Source organism: Mastomys coucha, unplaced genomic scaffold, assembly GCF_008632895.1.
Source record: "Mastomys coucha isolate ucsf_1 unplaced genomic scaffold, UCSF_Mcou_1 pScaffold22, whole genome shotgun sequence".
In the NCBI taxonomy this organism is placed as follows: Eukaryota; Metazoa; Chordata; class Mammalia; order Rodentia; family Muridae; genus Mastomys; species Mastomys coucha.
Genome location: NW_022196905.1, coordinates 101,288,790 through 101,310,673, shown reverse-complemented (window position 1 = coordinate 101,310,673; position 21,884 = coordinate 101,288,790). Strand labels below are relative to the sequence as shown.

At 46.9% G+C, this 21,884-nt stretch overlaps 2 protein-coding genes and 1 long non-coding RNA gene across 7 annotated transcripts in view; 1 reads left to right on the top strand and 2 right to left on the bottom strand.

Moving 5' to 3' along the window:
* Positions 1–2,897: 2,897 nt before the first annotated feature.
* On the bottom strand, positions 2,898–4,613 carry LOC116068095. The gene is made up of 2 exons (XR_004109434.1): positions 4,096–4,613; positions 2,898–3,183 (listed from the first exon to the last, which is right to left on the bottom strand). It is a non-coding gene; the product is annotated as an uncharacterized LOC116068095 (long non-coding RNA).
* Atp5me (ATP synthase membrane subunit e) lies at positions 4,569–5,721 on the top strand. The gene is made up of 4 exons (XM_031337252.1): positions 4,569–4,670; positions 4,888–4,942; positions 5,146–5,244; positions 5,637–5,721. Exons 1-4 carry the CDS (start codon positions 4,635–4,637, stop codon positions 5,660–5,662), a joined length of 216 nt encoding a protein of 71 aa, XP_031193112.1. The 5' UTR covers positions 4,569–4,634; the 3' UTR covers positions 5,663–5,721.
* Positions 5,722–7,441: 1,720 nt separating this feature from the next.
* Pde6b (phosphodiesterase 6B) overlaps positions 7,442–21,884 on the bottom strand; it is a 36,817-nt gene continuing 22,374 nt past the window's right edge. For 2 of the 5 annotated variants that reach the window (XM_031337248.1, XM_031337249.1), the window contains 19 exons: positions 19,526–19,666; positions 19,364–19,438; positions 18,762–18,826; positions 17,851–17,917; positions 17,606–17,653; positions 15,979–16,128; positions 15,552–15,695; positions 14,774–14,839; positions 13,758–13,904; positions 12,576–12,683; positions 12,230–12,339; positions 11,943–12,030; positions 11,433–11,533; positions 11,239–11,346; positions 10,861–10,924; positions 10,571–10,645; positions 9,912–9,995; positions 8,471–8,624; positions 7,442–7,680 (listed from right to left, as the gene is read on the bottom strand). In XM_031337248.1, coding sequence (XP_031193108.1) covers positions 7,619–7,680; positions 8,471–8,624; positions 9,912–9,995; positions 10,571–10,645; positions 10,861–10,924; positions 11,239–11,346; positions 11,433–11,533; positions 11,943–12,030; positions 12,230–12,339; positions 12,576–12,683; positions 13,758–13,904; positions 14,774–14,839; positions 15,552–15,695; positions 15,979–16,128; positions 17,606–17,653; positions 17,851–17,917; positions 18,762–18,826; positions 19,364–19,438; positions 19,526–19,666 — 1,857 coding nt within the window. In that variant the 3' untranslated portion in view covers positions 7,442–7,618. Of the gene's footprint in view, positions 7,681–8,470; positions 8,635–9,911; positions 9,996–10,570; positions 10,646–10,860; positions 10,954–11,238; positions 11,347–11,432; positions 11,534–11,942; positions 12,031–12,229; positions 12,340–12,575; positions 12,684–13,757; positions 13,905–14,773; positions 14,840–15,551; positions 15,696–15,978; positions 16,129–17,605; positions 17,654–17,850; positions 17,918–18,761; positions 18,827–19,363; positions 19,439–19,525; positions 19,667–21,884 lie in introns of those variants that run through there. The other 3 variants (XM_031337250.1, XM_031337251.1, XR_004109433.1) reach the window with 3 other exon arrangements.

Sequence of the window (21,884 nt, the reverse complement as noted above, 5' to 3'; positions counted from 1 at the left end):
TCAAATCTAAGGACATCATCTGCTGTGGAGAGGAGAAATTTGAGAACTGTTTTCTATTCTCAAATATAGAGAAGGTAGGCACTAGGGAATTATTATTCCAGATAAAAAGTCTTTCCCAGCTTCTAAGTTAGGACCAAAAGTCCATATACCACCTCCCCAACCCACCTCAGGAGTGTCTCATGGTAGGCAACTTTGAGAGAGAAGGCATTGGCTTGGAGAGGTTGGGAGAAAAGCTGGCATCTGTTTCTGAGATAATGAGTCGGTCTACCCAAACATACCCTCTTCTAAGTCTACAAGATGAGTCTAGGTGTAGGATCGGGGAGAGGAATAAGGCTGGCTGCCTCCCCAGTCCCTGCCTTAAGCCCATCCCAGATTTTTCTAACCATCCTGGACACCCTCTGCCAGCTCTAAACAAACCAGGGCCTTGAATAGCTACACTAAGACCAGGAGAGTAGAGTCCTTTGGAACAGCTAAGGGACAACTAAACAAACCCAAAATTGGTCATAACACCTCCCAAATAAGAGAATGTATTAGCATTTAGGTGCAATGCCCTTGCTTTACCTGATGAAGAGATCACACCTACTCAGGGAAGTGATAAAAGACAATCCTCCAGGTTGTCTTTGTTAATGAAGCTGCCTCTGTCCTTTTCCATGAGTGTGAAGGGCTGAGAGTCAATGCCAGACTTATTGCTCCACTAGTGGCCTAGCTTTGCCCTAGCTCCTACCCTTACCTCCCACACCTGGCTCTGCTCCACCAAAGGGACAGGTACCAGCTGTGTGTGTGTGTGGGGGGGGGGTTCCCAGAGAGCAAAGGCAGACTAACCTCCTAGAACTTCCAGATCTGGGTCTGCTCAGAATTAGAGAAGACATTGGAGAGTGCCCTCTGTATATGCAGTGCTGTTCTCCATTGGTCTTCCTGTTGTCTTGAGAGACAGGGGTGCTTTGAGGCGATTGGGGGAACACTCGGGGACACCCCATGTTTTGGGAGGCTTAACTCACAGGATGAGGGAACTGTAGCACTGGAGGGTCCAAGCAGCACCATATGTCCAATCCGAGAGGGCTTCATGGTAAATGAACTCCAAGGATGGGCTCACTCCTGGCATCCAGTTTTCGGAAGGTCCAGGCCCTCCCTTATTCTTCCTAGTTTGTCACCATTGCAACTGCAGGGCATATATCTCTACACCTACAACCATTCTTTATGTTCACATGAGCAAACACACAAAGACATCCTTGTGTAAGTGCATGCACACACACACTTGGATGCCCCTGCCCAGCACTTCCTGTGCTACCTGTTCACCATGCCCGAGTCTTGCCTGCCTTTTTTTTTTTTTTCAAGATTTATTTAGTTATATGTAATACACTGTAGCTGTCTTCAAACGCACCAGAAGAGGCAGATCTCATTAAAGATGGTTGTGAGCCACCATGTGGTTGCTGGGATTTGAACTCAGGACCTTCGGAAGAGCAGTCAGTGCTCTTACCTGCTGAGCCATCTTGCCAGCCCCCTGCCTGGTCCTGTAAGACAGTCAGACTTTGGTTGCCACTCCCTACAAGAAGAGGCTGAGAATTGTCCCCAGGGGACTGGACAACTGCAGAGTGAGCCTAGGTAGCCCAGTTAACCCTTCTCTCAGCCCAGGCATCAGGAGGTTTTACTCTGCCAAGGATGCTACATCTCCAGGGCATGTGACACATTACTGGTCAAGACTGGGCATCTGATTCATCCTAGGCAACTGGGCTCTGCTAGGGCAGCAGAGACTGGAGGTACTGAGGACAAAACCTTTTCAAAACTAGCAGATGAATGGCTCTGGCCCAAGAATGTATGTTTTGTTGGGTTTTGTTTTATTTTTGAGACAGGACTTTTCTGTGTATCCCTGGTTCACATGAAACTCACTTTGTAGACCAGGCTGGCTTCAAACTCAGAGACTTGCCTGCCTTTTCCTCCCTAGTGCTAGGATTGTGCAACCAGAGCCTGGTAAAGAATTTATGTTTTGTTCTGTGTGTATCAAGCCTTTCATGGCACTAATTTTTACTTCCTGATTAACTGGCAGACCCAGGAGCCATTATGATGCCACTTCTGTCACTGAGTCATGGGTAATAGCATTTCTGAGGCAGAAGAGAAGGTTAGACTGACTGCAGTGGAGTCAGCCCTCAGGTTTCCCATTACTCATCTGACAGGCAAAGTTCAGGGAAGCAATATGACTTGTATTCTGTCACTGATGCCAGACACTGGATTTCTGGGGCAAGAATAAGGGCAAGAGATATGGGAGTGGGCCTGTAGGCTGTATGGGATGAGGAAGTTCAGGAAATACAATGAAATGAGCAGATGAGATCCCCCACAGTCCCATGGTTCAGAGCATTGATAAGAACAGTAGGAACTAGGACCTCAGCAGCCACAGATGGGCCAAGTGGGAATGGATTGTGCATCTGATAGCTGGGTAACTCCTACCCTGGTACATTTCTAAACTGTGACATCGTCCACATTACCAGAGGTGGGAGTTTGTCCAGGTGTGGGAATGATAGTTGAGAGTAAAGGGCCTCAGTTGGGTTTAGCCCAGCTACAGGGGTGGCAAACTCTGAATATGAGAGGATAAGACCCCAGGGAAGATCTTGGCTGAGCCTGGGCACAGCACTAAAGATAGCAGCACATGGGAATATTTAGATTCTGCACACAGCTGTCTCCAACAGGTGCAGAATCCTCCTAGTGGTGTCCTGAGCTAAGTGGAACCTTAACCACTTCCACTGCCTGACAAATGACCCCAAGCTACAGCAGGTGCCAAGCCATTTATGTGTATGCTTGTGCCAGTGTTTACTGTAAGCCTCTTTTGCCTCGACTCCATGTAGCTTCTGTGTACCCACCCCTCAATCTAGCCCCAAAGGCACTTCAGTTCTGGAAGCTTGAGCTGCTATGGAGTCTGATTTATTTTAAGATTTAGTGAGGGAAACCTGTTTGGTCACATAAGGTTATCTAGCCAGTTGCTCAAGATCAGGAAAGGGAGAGAGCTCAGTGCGCAGATGGCCATAAGGGGTGAGAAGGTTTATCTGATGCCTTGTAGTTAGCACGCCTCTGTAGCTTCCTCCGGAGCACTGAGTCAGAAGGAGGGCAGGAATCTCAGCGTGGCTCAGGTAGGGATGGGAGTGACGGACTGAAGATCGGACATCTCAAAGGCAAGATGTGTATGTGGTACACCTGTGGCACATGGCCTGGGTAGTTCTCTTCCCAGTTTAGGAAAATTTCTAGGATTCTAACAGAGAAGACCTAGGGCTTCGACTCTAGACCAAATGTAGGCACAGTTCCAGGGCAAGGGCAATGGCTACTCTTCTATTGGCCCAGGAGAGCTGAGCACCTATTATGAGTCCTGGAGTTTTCATTGCTGCGTTTTATCCACTTTATATTTATAGTTATGTTCTCCTTATAAATATGGACTTAAAAGAGTAAGGAAAAGATGTCCCATCCCTACAGACTGTGTACCTTTCCAAGCCCTGGTGAAATGCAAAACTGAGGAGGCTGGCTCAATTGACAGCCTTAGGGAGACTTTAAGTCACTATGGGGCATTGGGGTACAGCCAGCCATTCAGTGGGTGGCTACAAATTGTACCATGACAGATGTACACATAGATGCTTGCCAATAGACACAGCTGATAATTGCCTTGTCTCCTGCTTGCCCCATCCCTGGACAACTTCTGTCTAGGCCAATGATTCTTAACTTTCCTAAAGCTGTGACCCTTTAATATAACCCCTATGTGACTCTCCCCCCACCAACCATAACATTATTTTCATTGCTACCTTATAACTGTAATCTTGCCGCTGTTATGAGTCATAATGTAAATATTTTTGGAAATAAGGATTTGCCAAAGGGATCACAAGGGGTTGAGAATTGTTGGTCTAGACATACATAGTTGCTAGAGAGGCACCCACTCTGGGGACACGAACTGCAGAAAGATAGTTTGGCAATCTGGGTGCTCCATGGTCAGGTTTCCCCCACACATTCCCACCCCCACCCCACCCCCACCCCCGGCCTGGAGAAGAGGTCATTAGGATTCAGGACATGTGGTCCTGAGAGTGTGGGCAGGGAGGTTAGTCCCATTTGGATGACCATTACCTGTAAGGCCCAAAACATCACAGAGGTGGAAGTTAGGAGCTCTGGGCGAGAAAACACTAGTCAGAGGACATATGCGACCAATGCCAGATGTTGCAAGAAAGCCCTGGAAGGTTGCTGACCTCTCAGGAAGGGCCAATACAAGTTCTGTAATCTCGTGCCCAACCCACCGCACCCAGTGGGCCGCCCGCGTCGGCCAGGTGTGCTCGTAGGTTCCAAGAGGCAAAGGGATTGTTTGCATGCTCCAGGCCACAACAGGTGGGCGACGGATTCCAGGGCGGGTCGTTCATTACACGCCGGGTGCTGAAGTAACGAGGCTCTGCGTCGGAAGGGTGCTTCTGAAGCCATCTTACACTAACAGCCCAGAGACTCCGTACCCGAAAAGTTGGTAACCAACCCCGTGGGAACACTCTGCTATCCTCCAGTCGCTAGGGGGCAGCGTTTTAACTGTAGCGCATGCGCTTTTCTGGCTTCAGGAGGCGTCTTGCATTCTCGCTGTCTTCCGCCCCAGTTGAGCTTCCGGCGCGAAGGTCACGGACAAAATGGTGCCCCCAGTTCAGGTCTCTCCACTCATCAAGGTGAATCCGCTTCCCCGTCGCAGCGCGGTGCTCAGAGCCCCTGTATGCCCTCTTCCCCTTTCCCTCCCCTGATTTAGTATTGCCCAACCTCGGGACTGCCAGCTGTGGTCTCGAAGTGATCCCGGGCCTGCAACCCTTGCACACGCCCCGTACTCCCTGATCCCTGCGATCCCCTTGTTCCTCTGGTGTGCCTTTGCTCTAACGTTTTGTTCTGCAGTTCGGCCGGTACTCCGCTCTGATCCTCGGCATGGCATACGGCGCCAAGCGCTACAGTGAGTTTGGGGACCCGGAGGGCGGGATTCTGGGTGAGAGGCACCCGGCTGTGTGACACTGCTCAAGCCCGCAGCTCCTTGGGAGGGAGATGATGCTAGGCCCTAAAGTCGGGCTGGTGGGAACAGCTACCTGGAGATTCTGGAGTCGGCTTTTTCACGAAGCAGCATTTTTAGAGGAGAAGTTAATTGTTTCCATTCCCCAGGTTACCTAAAACCCCGGGCAGAGGAGGAAAGGAGAATAGCGGCGGAGGAAAAGAAGAGACTAGATGAGTTGAAACGGATTGAGAAAGAACTGGCAGAAGGTATGGCTTTTTAGCCCTCTCAACACCGTCGAATTTTCTGAAAGTAGCTGCTGCTTAGTGGACCAGGGGCTGCCTCTCATCTCATGACGCTTTTGTCCAGTGCTGTCCTCCGTGGAGTCCAGTAGAGCGGGAGGGACATACTACCCCCTCTCTTGGAGTGGCATCTGCAAATTGCCTTTCGAGAGGCTTCTGCTGAGCAGACTCCGACCCCTTTCTGTTGACTTCCTGTAGATTCCAGTCAGATGGAGAAGGCAGTTGGGGATGCAAGGAATGGTTTTAGTAATGAAGTTAGGTTCTCTCGGAATTAGATCCTTGATTGTTTAAAAACTGAAGTCCCCATAAAGTGGCCCGAGTTTGTATAATGTTTGACATGGTCTCTTCTCACTTTTCAGCTCAAGATGACAGCATTCTCAAGTGAGGCGCCAGTGAGCTTGCTTTTCTCTAGTCGTTGAGGATGAATAAAACTTCATTGTGTGATGCTCTGGCTACCTCTCTTTACTGCCTTGGTTTGCTTCTAGGTACCAGCTCTGTGGCTGTGTCCTGGCTTTTCCTCTGGTAAGGGTGGGAGTGGAGGTGGGGTGGGTGGAGTTTCAATAGAATTAATGATCATTACCAACACACATACAAAGTGAAGCTCAGAAACGTGAGAAGTACTGAAGGTTGCAGTGGTAAGGCAAAATTGGGACACCAGGGATGCCAGGGTAATAGAGTGGCCTGGCCTCCTTGGATGCAACTTGCTTTGCTCTGCTCTGCTCTGCTCTGCTCTGTGCTCTTCTGCATATGTCATCAGCTCAGGCCCTGCATAGGAGGACAGGTGGGTGTTGATGCCTTCACAATAATATAGGTCTTGTGTCCCCAACTCATAATTCTTGTCTGGGTCTCAGAAAGTGACCTAAAGCTGAACTATTCAAGGAGGCCTGGATGACTAGGCTCCTATGTCCCACCGGGGTGCTAGTTAGCTCTTGTCAGCTTGACACAAACTAGACACCTAGGAAGAGGGAACCTCAGTTGAGGAATTGTCTATCAGATTGGCTTGTGTCTTTTCTATGAGGTATTTTCTTTTTCTTTTTGTTTGTTTATTTGTTTTGAGACAGGGTTTCTCTGTATAGCCCTGGCTGGCCTGGAACTCAACTTCGTAGACCAGGCTGGCCTTGAACTCAGAAATCTGCCTGCCTCTGCCTCCCAAGTGCTGGGATTAAAGGTGTGTGCCACCACTGCCCGGCTTGAGGTATTTTCTTAATTGATGGGTTAATGTATAGGAGTGCCCGGCCCACTGTGGGTGGTACCACCACTGGGCAGATGGTCCTATAAGAAAGCAAAATGAGCAAGCTAGTAAGCAGTGTTCTTCTATGATTCCTGGCTCTGCTTCTGCTTGACTGATGGAGACATGTTAACCAAATAAAGCAAACCCTCCAAGTTGTTAGTTATGGTTACCACTACAATCAAAAGCAAACTAGAAATGTTACTGCCTCCTCGGTTCTGTGCTTTGAATAAACTTTCTAGGTTTGGAGCCTGCTTTTGTTTTTAAAGTGAGTTAATCTACAGATGCAATGAGAGCCAGTGTAAGCACACATCAGAGCTGTTACTTGGTTTTAGAGGCTGAGGAGCTGCTCCCCCCTCCCCCGGATGCCCCCCAGATGGTATCCCACTATCTGCGGCTCTTAAGGATTAAATTTGCCACTCCATGCCCCAAAGTGCTAAAGGCAAAATGTATTCTCTTCCCAGGCTTGGCCCCATCCAGTTAGTGTTGGCCTGTCAGGAGGACAAATTCTTTGGGATTCCCATAAGTTTGTTCTTTGCCAGAGAGTGTCCATCTCAGAAGTTAGTCTTGGGAGGCCTCTGCTCTACCTTCTAGGTTCCTCTGTACAGTGGCAACATCAACAGCAGACAACGCTGCTGGATGCTTCCTTTAGGTCCGCCCAGGCATCCAAGCCACTTCCGTTTGATCTCAGCTCTGCTCACAACCTTGGCCCAGCAGAGTTTTTCAACAGGCCAAATGTGATGTCGGCATGTATAATCCTGGCGAGTTATTTTCTCTATGTTGTTCTGACTTCCCTGGGCATATGTTTTTACTGAAGCAGATGGGACTGAATACCTACATATAATAGTACAGCTCTGATTCCAGATACTTCACAGATCCTATATAAAGATCTCTGGGAACTTTTATCAAACCAGATGAATATTATGGACGACACCATTTAACTTATTCATAGTTGGTTTTAATTTGTAAAAACACCTTTAAAATTTCAAAATATCCAAAGTTATGTTTGATCATTTTTTTCCCTGTTCCTAATGTCTTATACCAAACTGCTATAGGCAGAGTCCATGTGCAGTGGGTGAGTAGCAGGAGAGGCCCAAATCCCTGAGATAGGGCTTATAGGATACAGCAGGTCGAGGACTTGGGTGCTGGACCACCATTGCAAATTTCTGTGCCCACTGCAAAAGAAGAGAGAACGTGAGGCTTTGTCTTCTATACCCAGTGCCCTCTGCCCTGTAGATTCTCCCTGCAGGGGCTGAACTAGGTCTGTAGCCAACCCAAGCCGATTATGCTGAGCCTTGCTTGAGCCTCTTTGGTCACTATGCCCTGATTACTTTCAGTCTTAACCTCCCATGACCCAGAAGCTGTGCTCTTCAATGTACTCTTGCAATGGCCCTGGAGAATCCCAGGTTGCCTTTTTTTTTTTTTTTTTTTTTTTTTTTTTTTTTTTTTTTTTTTTTTGGTTTTTCGAGACAAGGTTTCTCTGTATAGCCCTGGCTGTCCTGGAACTCACTCTGTAGACCAGGCTGGCCTTGAACTCAAAAATCCACCTGCCTCTGCCTCCCAAGTGCTGGGATTAAAGGCGTGTGCCACCACCACCCAGCTCCTTTTTGTTTTTTGATTCAGGTTTTCTCTCTTGTTTCTGAGGAGAGCTAGGGGAGGGGTTATGTGATTACAGGCATATGCTACCTCACCTGGCAAGGAACTACTTAGTGGAACAAAGTAGTTCCACTTGTCTCAGTGAGAGAGCATTTCAGTCTGGTCTGTTGTCTACATAGCATGAACAGCCATGCTCCATGGGGAACAGGAGAGATGGATGGGGCATTCCTTGACTCTAGAGCCTCTGTCTCAGCTGTCAGACTATCAGAATTGGGTGCCTTCCTGCTTGCTTGGTGGTTCTCTGCCATCTTACAGCATTGACTTAGGGGTTAACTATGAGCGCATCCCAGTCCTCTGAGGGGCCCAGACCTTTCTTGGCTGCTACTCTGTCTTCTTCCTTCTTTTCTTCCTCCAGGGCCTTGACTTTGGCCTCATACTCATCAGCTAGTGCTTTCCACTCCTTTCTGTTATTTTGCAGTCGGTCAAACATAGGCAGGATCTCTTCGTGAAACCGAGAAAATTCCTAGAGGGAACTGAGAAGTCACCATGCTGTTTCACTGATCTTGGAGGGCTCAAATGGTAGCTCTTCAAGGACTCAGGCTTCCCTATTACCAGACTCATTGGACTGAGAATGCCCTAGAATCATGGAACTATATATCTTGGTTATAGGATTCTAGTATCTGTGTCATAAGGACAGTGAAATGAGGCTTCACACTCCCTGGCACCATGCATATAAAATGACCACTCTTAGCACTGGTCACTGGACTGCAAAGAGTGATTCCCAGGTCACATGATCTATGGCTCCACACCACACCACAGGCCCAGCATAAGCTTGGTTTCTCGACCCTTAGCTTATTTCATTTGGTGCTCACCCCAGGCAATGTCATCTATAGTTAACCAGCATAGGAGAGAACTACTGAGGTGTCCCTTTTCCAGAAAATCCCTGAGGAGGAGGACAGGATAGGAACTTTTGTGAGATGGAGCTGTTGGGTATAAGTATTTATGATACAGTACTAACAGGTTGAACATCCCAAGAATAGAGCAGAGAATGTCACCTGCAGGAAGATTGGAAGCTCCAGCAAGCCCTACAGCTGCTTTCAGGTGATGTCAATGGGCAGAGGGACAGTGAGGCCCACAGTGGCCACCTCTTTCTGCCTCCTGGCTGCTTTTGACTGACTTCACTTGTGGTCACACAGCATCCACCTTACAATGTTGGGTCTGTCACCACTGAGTACTAGAGTGGTGTGGAGCTTGGGTGTCATGTATATCACATGAGGACACTATAATCAGGCCTATCTTGTGAGTCTCTTCAAGTTCCTGTCTTCTACTCAATGATAAAATTGCAGAACTCAAAGACTTGGCAATTTATTGGTGCCCAAGCAGCTAGTGGGAACATGGCTGCTCTCATGTTCTTCAGGTTGTATTTGGGATATGCCATTGGAAACAGTAAGACTCAGGCTTGCCTTCACATTTTCACAGATACCTAGTAGACAAATTGCAGCCATTTTCCTGAAGATGGTGTGCCCATTGTGGGTAAAGGGGTACTCTGAGGCAGGGATATTTAAGGTGAGACCTCAGGGTGAGTAAGGACATTCTAGGGAATATACTTAGTGCTTCTAAGGGATAGTCATAAGTTTTGGGACAAACCATTGGCTGGGCAGGTTGAGATGGGTGTTGTGGTTTCCCCCATCTATCAGATAAGGGTGGAGATCTCACAAATGTCCCTGTTTGGTCCCTGCTGGATTCAGCCCATTCCCTATCCACTCTTAGCCAGCCAACCCAGCCAACATAGAGTACCTCTACTTCGCACCTTGTATACGAAAGTACATACAAAGTCGATGAAGCCAACTTGCAGCTTGGGGAGCTCAGCTGCTTTGTTCCGGTCCATCATGGGCTTGTGAAGAAAACATAGGCAAATGAAATGGGTGCAGTCTCTCTCTATGAGACCTGTTTGCTTGCAAAGACCTCTTTCTTATGTAGCGTATGCCTTGCCTAAAGCCTGCTTCAAACAGTTCATTACATTAGCTAGAGCTGGCTTGGAAAATAGGTGGTCAGAACAACCCTATGTAGTTCCCACTTCCTATGTATGTAGATACCATCTCTGATGTTAGTGTTGGGTCCTAACCCTAACTGAAACTACCTCATAGTCTATCTTACCATGGATTACTGCTACTACTTCTCCCTGTCTTTCCCTAGGTTTGCCCTTCTCTGAGTTGACCTTTCTGGGCTGTCCTGCCTAGTGGGTGTTCTCTGCAGCTGCATAGACTCTTACTTGTGAGTTATAACCCCAATCTAACAATTTTTTTGTGATTTCTATTCTTCTACAAGATACCAAATTACCCATAGTCATGCCAAAGGGTCCCACAAATCAAGGCTAACACTCCGAGATCTTAAATTTCTGGGGTCTGGAGCACTACCAAGCATTCTAATACATATGTCAAGATGGAAGATTCTGGAAGCAATACTCACAATGGGCTGTTGGTCCAAGACAGTCCTCTCTAAGTCCCCTTGTTCCCAGAACTCAGCAGCCACCAGAAGAGCAACCTGAGCACACACAAGTTATAGTGGGGCCCTGTGTTCAGGAGCAGCAGGCCCTCCCCTCAAGGCTCTACAGCCAATGTTCATATGGTGCCTCTCACTGCTGTACACAGGTATTACTTCAAAAACCAACACCATTTTTCTGTAGCTAGCTCCCTAGGTACAGACCCAGGATGGCCTATGAAGGGCTATTCTCGATCCAGATGGTCATCAGTGCTGACCTTGCTCTGGACTTCCCAGGGCTTGGTGATAGCAGACAGGTCACATGCAGTCATCATCATGGCCCTGCGGACAGACAGAGCAGACTACCTGTCCTGAGCAGAGAGTAAACACATTTTCTCAGCAGCTCTCTGGGACAATCCTAGGGAAGGTGCTGGTCAGGAGTCACCATCTTGTAGGTGAAGGAGAGCTGAGGTTGAAGCAAGTGGTAGTCAAGGGTGCTAAGGAAGATTCTGGGTTCTGTGGTGAGGCCTATGAACCTCAGGACAGATTGAGACAGTGCCTTTCAATCTAGAGAGAGCTACTTTTGTGGAGTCTCCTGTCCCTGGGATTAGGGAGGTCTGCAGGGCTAGTTGGCCAACAGTAGACCTCCTACTTACATGACTATCTCCTTTCTTGTGGTCTCTAGGGACAAGTACTCAACCCAACTCTTCTTATCTTCATAGTTCTTAGACTCATCCACAATCTTCTGGAACATTGTTCTCTTCCTGATCCCAAGAAGGAGGGGAGGAGTAGGTAACAGACTGGTCATGGTTATCTCTACCCACACCTCCTGCCTCTGATACATTCTTACTTGAAGTAGAGGGCCAGGTCAGTGGCAATGATGGCAATGTCCATGAGGTGGATCACATGTTCATGCTGCCGCCGGTTCAGGTTCTGGTAGATGTTCAGGCTCTGTGGGGACCATCACTTGGGTTGTGGCAGATGTTGTCTGTGGTACCCTTGTTTTTGACTCTCAGGGCCTACTCTCTCTAATCCCCTCACTCTAACCTGGCCTTCACTTATGTGAAGATAAGTCTCATGGCTACTTCTCCAAGCAAAGATAGCCATCCCTGTCTTCCCTTGGTGTCTACCCTCTGTTAATGGCCTGGGTGAGATGCCTTTGCCCATTTCCATGATCCATTGTACCCTCTAGTGGCCATTTCTAGCTACTGCCTCCATGACTACAATTCTGCTCCATGTGGGAACATCTCTAGATGTGAGCCTGTCCTTTAGCACCTCACACTGATATCCATGCTGCCCAGGGTCTCCTGCTTGTCTCCCACAGCCCAGAGAAGAACCCAGGACCAAGTCAGGAACAAACCTCCTCTGCCAAGAGAAACTTCCCAAATTCCAGGTGGTGCCTTTCCAGAATTGAGGAGCCATGTAACTTGGCTAGAGGATTCTGGGATCTGTTGTATATTTTATTTAACAGGAAAACACAACAAAAGCAATGTTAGAAGGCAGAAGGATGCAGTCTGATCTGTGTGGCACTGTGTCTTCAAGGTGGTCCATCTCAGTACTGATTGCCAGACTGCAAAGACTCACCCTAAGGGCATGTGATTTATGGTTTACCATGCCCACCACAAGCCTGCCCTCCCCACAGCCTACTTCATCTGGTACAGGTTGTTGGTGCCACGGTGGTCGATGTCGTGGCACAAGCCAGCTGTAACCATGGCGAAGGCCTCTAGGTCCGTGTAATAGCTCTTCAGTTTGCCTGTCTGTGGGGATAGGTCCAGTCCTAAGTCCTGCCTTTGGCCCAGCTCTCTGGCTCCAGAAGGCAGTGGTTGAAGGGAATATGGGGTGGCCCAAACCCATCCCTTTGCCCACCCAGGTCCCTTCCACCCATTGCTGGGACTGGATACCCACAATTGGCATCCTTGGGCCAGAAGGTAATTAGCTATGGTCCTTGCCCCAACCCCCTGAGTCATCTTGCCCATCCAATTTACATACATACCATGAGTAGTGTAAACATGGTTTGGGCTACATTGAAGCCATGGCGCCAGTTGTGGTAGGTGATTCTTCGATATGCTTTGCTGACAGAGAATAGGAAGCGCACCAGGACCTGGAGAGCAGAGGACATGTGGGTTCTGGGATCCACACATGAGTCTACATAACACAATGTGAGAGTCTACCCAAACCTCTCATACTGCTTGCATTAGAGTCTGTTATACCTATTTCTCCACTTCTATCTTGTTGGCCTCAGAGCCCATGTTCCTTGTTCCCATTGGCCCCTTCCTGTTTGAGAAGGGTTCTCACATGATAGATCAAAGAATAGCCATTGGGAATTTGATGCCTCTCTCTTCCCATGGTTCAGACTCACAATGGAAAGAGGAACCCTGGCATGTGAGATCTTTTGAGAAAACCAAAACCAAATCCAACTAAACAACCAAACAAACAGAAAAAAACCATTGGTTTAAGGCCTGAGCGTTTGAGCGGGTCACATGTGGCCTGTGAGTAGGAAGGTGGGATACCTCGACATTTCCTTCAATAAGAGGATGTAGGATCAGGGAACCATTTACTTCTTCTATTATGATGTTTAGGATCAAATAATTATTTGGAAATATTTTTTATTCCATTGGTTTTCTTTCTGTCTATTTCCCTTAGCATTTAGTAAAATTTCTTTCAGAAATACCAGCCTGTTGCTCCTGTTTTCTGAAGAGCATGAGAGATTATTCATTCTTCATGTAGGCTGTGGGAACACAGGTATGAAGGTGGATGCAGGACAGAGTAAGAATCCCATGGAGAGAGCAGAATGGTGGGGCTCTGAGCTCGTCCCTTCCTCCCACTCTTGACCCCTGAGGGGCAAACCTAGAAGGTGCTATGTGTTTTCTATTCTGGTGAGCAGTTGCTACAATTCCCTAAGGATCCTATTTCCCTGTGATGCCCTAATAAAAATGTTGTTTGGAAAACCTAGTTAACAAACTTTCCATCCATCCGTCCATCCAATCATTTATTCTAGATATATTTGTTGAATATTTTTCACTGTGATGGACATGTTTGACACCAAGATTCTCTGTGGGACTTGTGGACACCCTCCCTCTAATTACCATATGCACTTCACCTCTTAGGGGACCTGTAATCCTTAACCACCCCTCCACTTCCTCTTGTTCTGGAACCTCCAACAATATCTCCTCACCTCCTGAGGAATCTGGAACTTTCGGACTACACCCAGCTCATAGTACATCTGGATGCCACATTTGACTAGCTCCAGCTCTGTACACTCCAGATCAGAGAAGTGGAATTCATAGATGTCAAACTTGGTTGGCCCTGGAAGCTCTTCCTTCTGTAAGAGAGATTGTGGGCTGAGGCAGGCAGGCCTATCACACCTTTACTGGTTCTTAACCTTTCTTTTTTCTGGAACCATTGTCCAGGCAGACACCCAGATATATCTGGTGATGTCTGCCGTCCAGTTACTCAAATTTATAGCTAGGTCACTGTTTATCTTATCCTACTGTTTCCTTGCACCAGGTAGCCTGACAGTGAAAAGCTTGCCTGGCTTGGTAGCAGTGATGTTGGAAAAGCAAACCTAAAAATATATACATGAAAAGTTACAGAAGTACACTGGTGGATTTAGACCTACCCATATGGACACATAGGCACATAAATGTACACTCACAACACACAAAGCCATTGGTGTTCAGAATTTGTTGGTATTAATAAACTCCAAAACTTGTTCAGTAAGACAAACAGCTCTGGTGATTCTGATAAATCACACAGGTGACAGAAAAAGGTATGTATTCCACAATTGTCAAGTTGATGTATGGGTGTTCTCTGGAAGACACACAAACATGTGCTTCTGTGTGCCTACCTACACACATGTAAGCTATCTAAGTCCCTATCTAAGCTGGGGACTGTTAGCACCTAGATCCTCCTAGAGGGAGGCAGCACAGATGGGCCTAAATTGTACATGCAGAAACTAAAGCATGGGTAGTTCTGGGAAACAGAGGAGACAGGAAAGCAGAGACACTCAGCAGGGCACATATCAAGTAAACTCCAGCTGGACACTCTACGAGCCAGTATTGTCCTCTCTGCTGGGGAGTGTTGACATGCCTACACAGGTAGCACTAACATCATGAGAGGATACTGTGTGTGCTAAGGCTTTCTCCTGACACTTAGGAGAACAGCTTGTGTCCACAGGAAGCAGATTCTCACCAAGATTTTCCCCAGCTCATCCTCCTCACAGTCAGCAGGCTCTTTCCCAAGGCGATCCCTTGTTGGCTAACAGAGAGCAACAGGTGAGTAATGGGAATGAATGATAGTGTCACTTCACCATATATAACAGAGTAACAGCATTACCTACACCGCATATGGTAGCCATTAATATCACTTTCACCCCAGGAATGACAGTAACATAGTGACCTCATTACCTTTCCCCAACAAGGGACAGGACAATAGGATCCCTTAGCCCTATGACTATGGCTGAGTGACTATTAACCTTCACACCAGTGTGACATAATTGGCGGTATCATGCCATCTGTGTCCATCCATAAGTGTGTCAGTGGTGGTATCTCCTTTACTCCTGTGACAGTAACAACATCACCCTTACCCTGTGAATGTAAAAGAATGATGGTATACCATCACAGACTATGTTGAACACAGGGTAATCACTGAAGGACAGCAGTCTCCCATGTGCTCAGACAGCCTCAATTCCAGACATAAGTGGTAAGTTCTTGAGGAAACTGAGATTCATTCCATTCCCTGTGTTGTCCTTAGTGACACATATGGATTACAGATGGAATAATGAGATGGGCTAGGAAGACTCTGGTCACACCTACTCACTGCTTAGGATATGGCACAGGGACAGTGTCTAAGTTCACAGTGTGTAGTGTTAGGGTTAGACCTAGCCACTGGGCCCCAGACATATGTCCTTATCACTGAGCTCTCTGCATCCCCTAGTCAGAGGGGCCCCATAAGATGCCAGGAACAGTACCAAGATTTCCTGGATTTCGTCTTTGTTGCATCGTACATGATACAGAACCATGTCCTGGGCGATGTCCTTACGGTTTTCCAGCTTGTTCATCTTGTCATAGGTGTCTGTGTTCAGCACTGACCATCCCAGGAACTGTGTCAGAGACTGGAGGTAGACCACAGTGTCACCCCATTAGCCATGCACTCTGGTGAGTACTAACTACATTTTATACCTGTGACTCAGAGGCCAGTTTCCCAGACTGCTACAGTACAATGGACGCCTGTGAATGAGGCCTCCTGAGATAGAACTTTGGGAACTACCCTTGTCCTCTTCTCCCGGACGCAATGCTAATCAAGGTCCAAATGTGTGTAGAGAGGGACAGTCCTCACGGATGTCCCACTATATGATAGATGGACCCCTCTGTCCACATATGATACTAGATATTTACCTCCATAAGGACTTCATCCTGATCATCGAAGGGCTTTCCATCCTTCCTATTGTAGAAGGTTGCCACTCCCACAATCTCTTCTTTCTTGTTGACAATGGGCATGGAGAGGACATTCTTGATCACCCATCCTGAGTCGTCCAGGGGCCCCTCCTGCAGGGGGTAGAAAAAGAACTAGGCTGTTCCAAGTGTGGTCTGGTAAGGACTTGGTTGGGGGGGCGCGTCGGAGAGTGGAGGAGGGGAGAGGGTTAGACCTCATTTTCTTCTGTCCTCAGGCCAGGCTTATAGGTTACCTGCCGACTCTTTACTTTAACTTGTCTGTGAACTTTATGTTCAAGGGCTTTGTGTGGTAATTTTGTGGGCTGGGGGGAGGCTATTTTCCCAGCATAGCAGACTTCATGGGCATGCAAGGGCTCCAGTCCCCAAGAATACTTATTAGAAGAACTGAGAAGCCTTGTTCAAAGCACTTACTAACTGCTCAACAAATGGATCCACATTTCTATTTTATACTGAACTTTGAACACTATGTAGTTGGTTCATTCTGTCTTTCAATATGAAATATGGATGGTAATTTTTAGACAGTTCCTCCAAGAGGTCGCTAGTGATATTCCTACGAACATAACCTCCCTTAGGAAAGTGCTGTGTGGTCATAGGCATGTTTGTCCAACCCCAGATAAGGACAGGTAGAGTAGAGAAACTCTAAACCTTCATGATTCTAGCACAGAAAAGTTCAACTAAACCAATTTCAATCAAGTGATATCAGATAAAGTTCCTCTGAATCCTACCAAAATTGATTGAGCCCAAAGCTCACTTCTGCTGAACACCGTGAAGACCCAGAGGAACTCAGTGAAGATCAACTAAGACCAGCCAAGATCACTTGAGGCTAGACAGGATAGTTCACTTAGCCCAGATAAGCCCTCCTGAGTCCAGCCAAGATCAGTTGAGATCAGATAAGTTCAGCTAAGACTATACAAGATCACCTGAGTCCAGCCAAGATCAATTAAATCTAACCGAGCGCACATAAATTCAGCTCAACTGTAAACCTGGAAATACAAATACATTTCTTGTATGGTTTCCCAGTCACTGAGACTGAAATTGTTTCTTCAATTTTTCTTTTGCTTTTTGAGACAGACTCTCACTCTTTAGCCAATGTTGGCCTTGAGCTAACTTGCAGCAATCCTTCTGCCTCAATCTGATTACAGGTGTAAATGTGTGTTTATGTGTTGTTTTATGTGTGTATGTTACATACATTGGTGTGCCTATGTGCATACATGTTGGATGTTTTCCTCTATTGCTTGACACTGTTTTCTGAGATAGTGTTTCTAACTGATTCTGGAGCTCACTGATTGGTTAGATTAGCTGGCCACTAAGCCCCTGGAATCATTTTGTCTTGCCTGCTTCTCATCCCCGCAACCTAGCACTTGGATTGATAGGTAAATGTACCTGGGTTTTATTTATGTGGATGCTGGATCCTCATGCTATCATAGAAAACATTTTGCCTGCTGAGCTATTTCTCTAGCCCTCAAAAGTTGTTTTAAGTGGAAAAACCTAATTCAATCCATCATTTCTGAAACAAAATATCCTCTTTTTCTAGTAAAATGCAGTTTCATTAAGTGAGTAGGCAGATTACCTGAAAGCTGAACATTTCATCAGCTGAAGCATTCATGATGTTACAGATCTGGAAAGGAAGAGAAGCAGTTTCACTCTGAGCAACTGAACACACGAACACAAGCACTAACCTACTTAGCCTTGCCTATAACAGAGGAGCTTCTAACTGGGCAAAGTGAGCAGCAGCTGGCAGAAAGGGCTAATAGCAGGCCAGCATGCACTGTAGCACCGGCAAGTACAGGCCAAGGCCTGGAGAGGGACACTCACAAAGCCACTTTCTGCCACATAGGTTGGAAGGCCACTGGCCAAGGCCCAGTGATCAGCTGGGGGTGTCCTGTGGGAAAGAACAGAGGTCAGAGGAATGGATACTTGGATTGTTAGATGAAACAATGTATGAGTTCACTTGATGCCCTTCTCTGAGCTCAGGTGGGATGAGGCTAGGAAGCTCATGGGGACTGGAGGAGGGCAGGAGGAGCTAGTTTCCTTCTATTCTGCCATGTTGAAACTCCTCAATTTGCAGGTTCTCCTTCCCTACTGGAGACTCCTGTCTTCAGTTGGCCTCTGGATTCAGGGCTGGCTACCTATTCTTCTTTCATGATACCTGAATCATACTACCTGCTTGGAGCCTGTTTGGGATATTGACAGGTTTATAGGTTCATGAGGTCATTGGTCCTAGGACTAATAACTGTCCCTCTAGGGCAGACCTCTGTATAGACTTTTCTTTGGGGTGTGATGGTAGGTGAGGCTGGGATGGTTGAGTATCTGCTGGTGAGGTCACCTGGACAGTTCACCTGACTACCTAGAGATGTGTTTCAGATATCTAAGTGCCTTAGGCTTGTCACTTCCTTGTTAATCTTCCCATGTTCCTCTTCACTGTTCTTGAAGGCCCTACTGGCTCTATATAAAAGCCCCGATGGGCTGGAGAGATGGCTCAGCTATTAAGAGCAATGACTGCTCTTCTAGAGGTCCTGAGTTCAATTCCCAGCAACCACACGGTGGCTCACAACCATCTGTAATGGAATCCAATGCTCCCTTCTGGTGTGTCTGAAGACAGCTACAGTGCACTCATATAAATAAAATAAATCTTTACAAAAAAGCCCCAAAGATGACTATTCTAGAGATTGTGTTTGGAGATGTCCCATCCTGGGGTGAGCCACTTGTCAAACCCCAGCACTTACGGAATGACTTTGATGTCTTCCTTGCCATGGAGGATATAATCAATGACTTTGTAGAAGACAATTTCCTGAGAAACAAAACACATTAGTGTAGGGACTCCTGGTCAACTTCTCAATGGAGTCTTTCTTTAAGGGAAAAGAGATCAGCACCCACACAGACACATTGATGCACAAAAATGCACATCTAGAAGTGACACATATACAGCACCTGGTAGGTAATTAAATATGTACAGTGTATGTGTTCTCTCTCTCTCTCTCTCTCTCTCTCTCTCTCTCTCTCTCTCTCTCTCTCTCTCTCTCTCTGGCACTCATACTCATAGATGTGTATTGCAAACTAAGATTTTAGATCTCTCTTTCCTGTATCCCATTTAACTTCACACCAACTGGGCCCATACTTGACAAATACACTAAAATTCATGTGCAAGCATGTCACAATATTTATAGGAGCTCTGGCAAGCTAAAGCAGATCTAGAGAATCTACCTCACTGGGGCAGTGAAACCTGATGAGAGAAGATAGGGGTTACACTATTCCCCCATCCTCTTCATGGAGTTAGATCTAGGGAAGCCAGGTTGTGGGGTAGTTGCCACCCATCAGTCTGACTTACCCGGCCATCGGGTGTTCGTGGGCCTGAGTATGGCTGGGCTTCCCCCATCAGCACAGGCCACACATCAAAGAATTCCTGGAAAGAAAAGAAGAGAGAAGGGGACACTCAGCCTATGAGCTGGCTCACTCTGGGGAGGAGGTGCCTGAAAGTTGGAGACCTCACCTTCTCCTTGGTCATGTCCAGGAGGCCCACTGAGTACCGGTCACAGTTTAGATAGGCCCGGACAGTGTAGAAGGCCTTGTGGAACTGCCTTTCGATGTCTGTCAGCTCTTCAAATACCTTATTGGCTGACCAGAGAAGCACCTGGAGGGGTGAAGAAATGTTGGCCTGTGGCCCTTCCCACCTGGCCTCAGAAGCTTCTGGGGTCCACGCAGATTTGGTACCACAAACACTTGAAGCTTAATTCCTACAGGACGCCCAACTGGCCCTGAACCCAGGATGACACAGACTGATGGTGTGTAATTCAAGGTTTACTGTGAACACAGTCTTTCCTGTGCCTTGACCCCGAGGGACCCTGGAAACTCACTAGATGGCAAGTTCTCCAGACTTAGGCCATAACCATGACTCTTACTACCTAGTGCTGGCCTTGTGCTCAGTGAATGAACCAATGGGTGGAGACTGAAGTCACTGTGAGCTTAAAAGTCAAAGATCCAAGTAACCATTCTCACCCACTCTGCAGTCAGCCCAGCAAGCACCATGACTTGCACTGTGAACAGAGGACCCTTTATGTGTCTCAGCAGGGTGAATTTGAAAGTGATGATTCTGTTGATACCTACACAGGTCCTTGCCAGACCAGGTTCAGGAATCTGCTTTCACAAGCATAGGCCATGGTTCTCAAGCACAAGTCTCTGTATACAACCAGCTCAGTCAGGCCTCAGATCTTCTTGGACCTGAGGAACTCATTTCCTTATAGCACCCCCCCACCACCACCAAGCTTCCATCTTCCTGGGGCAACCCAACCTCTGTCACTAGAAGCACTCCTATCAACCTGTGCATTTTGGCCTCTTGCTCCCACATGTTCACGTGTTCACTCTCAACACTTTCCAAACTAGCAATTTTCTAGGAGACATGAATCTTGACAGGCTTAGGACTGCATTTTCACCTTCACATCAGCATCCCAGTCCTGGACATCTTAAACCACTGTGCTCATCCCTGAAATCCCAGTCCTAGCTGTCCCAGTGCCACTTCTGCTTCACTCATGGGTGATTTCTGGTCATCCCTTATACACCTCATGCTTTCCCATGACAAAGCTGAGGCCACAACCTGGAAGTTTGGCTGCTCTGCTTTGATAGTCTTGGGACTATCAAAAACAAAGGAACATAGGCTCCTGTTCTTAGGATGCGAGAATAGGAAGAGCAGTGACATTTGTTATGTCTCAAAAGATTGTGTGTGTGTGTGAATGTGCTTCTCTCTCTGTGCGTGTCTCTCTCTGTCCTCTCTCTTCCTGTGTGTACTTATGGATCAGGATATAAGCTTTCAGTGTGTGTGTGTGTGAATGTGCTTCTCTCTCTCTCTGTCTCTGTCTCTCTCTCTCTCTTCCTGTGTGTACTTATGGATCAGGATATAAGCTTTCTTTCTACTATGCCTTTGTCCTCTAACATTAGTATTAAGACCTTTACTTCATGGTGAACTAAGTACTCATTATCAAATATCTAGGAATCCTGGGAGTCAGGTGTTAAAAATGATGTTGTTATTAAAATTAAATCATGTAAACTTTTACTGTAAAACATTATGCCAAGAAGCAAGATAAAGTGCTAGGAAGATGGTTCAGCTATTAGGAGCACTGACTGCTCTTCCAGAGGTCTTGAATTCAATTCTCAGCAACTACAATGATCTGTAATGGGATCTGATGACTTCTTCTGGTGAGTCTGAAGACAGCTCATATAAATAAAAATAAATAAATATTTAAAAATAAATAATAAAAGAACTGCTGGGTGGTGGTGGCGCACACCTTTAATCCCAGCACTTGGGAGGCAGAGGCAGGCAGATTTCTGAGTTCGAGGCCAGCCTGGTCTACAGAGTGAGTTCCAGGACAGCCAGGGTTATTACAGAGAAACCCTGTCTCAGAAAAAAAAAAAAAAAAAGAACCAAGATAAAACCAAGTATGGTGGTTCATGCCTATAATCCTGGTATTTGGGAAATTGAAGCAATGTGAGTTACATGAGATGGTTTCAAGAGGGGAAAAAAAGGAAAAAGAAAGAAAGAAGGAAATAAAAACTCAGACTCTCCACTTTTCTTGTCCTTCCTTTTTTCTGTTCTGGCCTCTGCTTTTGAGGAACTACTGGGGAAGAATGTGGAAGCCACAGCTCTTTTCTTCATGTTCTGGGTCTAGGGACGCCATGGTGGGTACTCCAGGCTGTCTCCCTCCTTACTGTTCACTGCTCATAACTTGGAAATGTGAGACCTTGAGAAGGCCCTGACTTTGCGTCTTCTCCCCCTCATGTCTTTAGGATGAGCAGTGCACTTCTCCCATGCAAACAATAGGTAGAGGCTGTAAGGTCTTCGGTGTAGTGAACAGAAA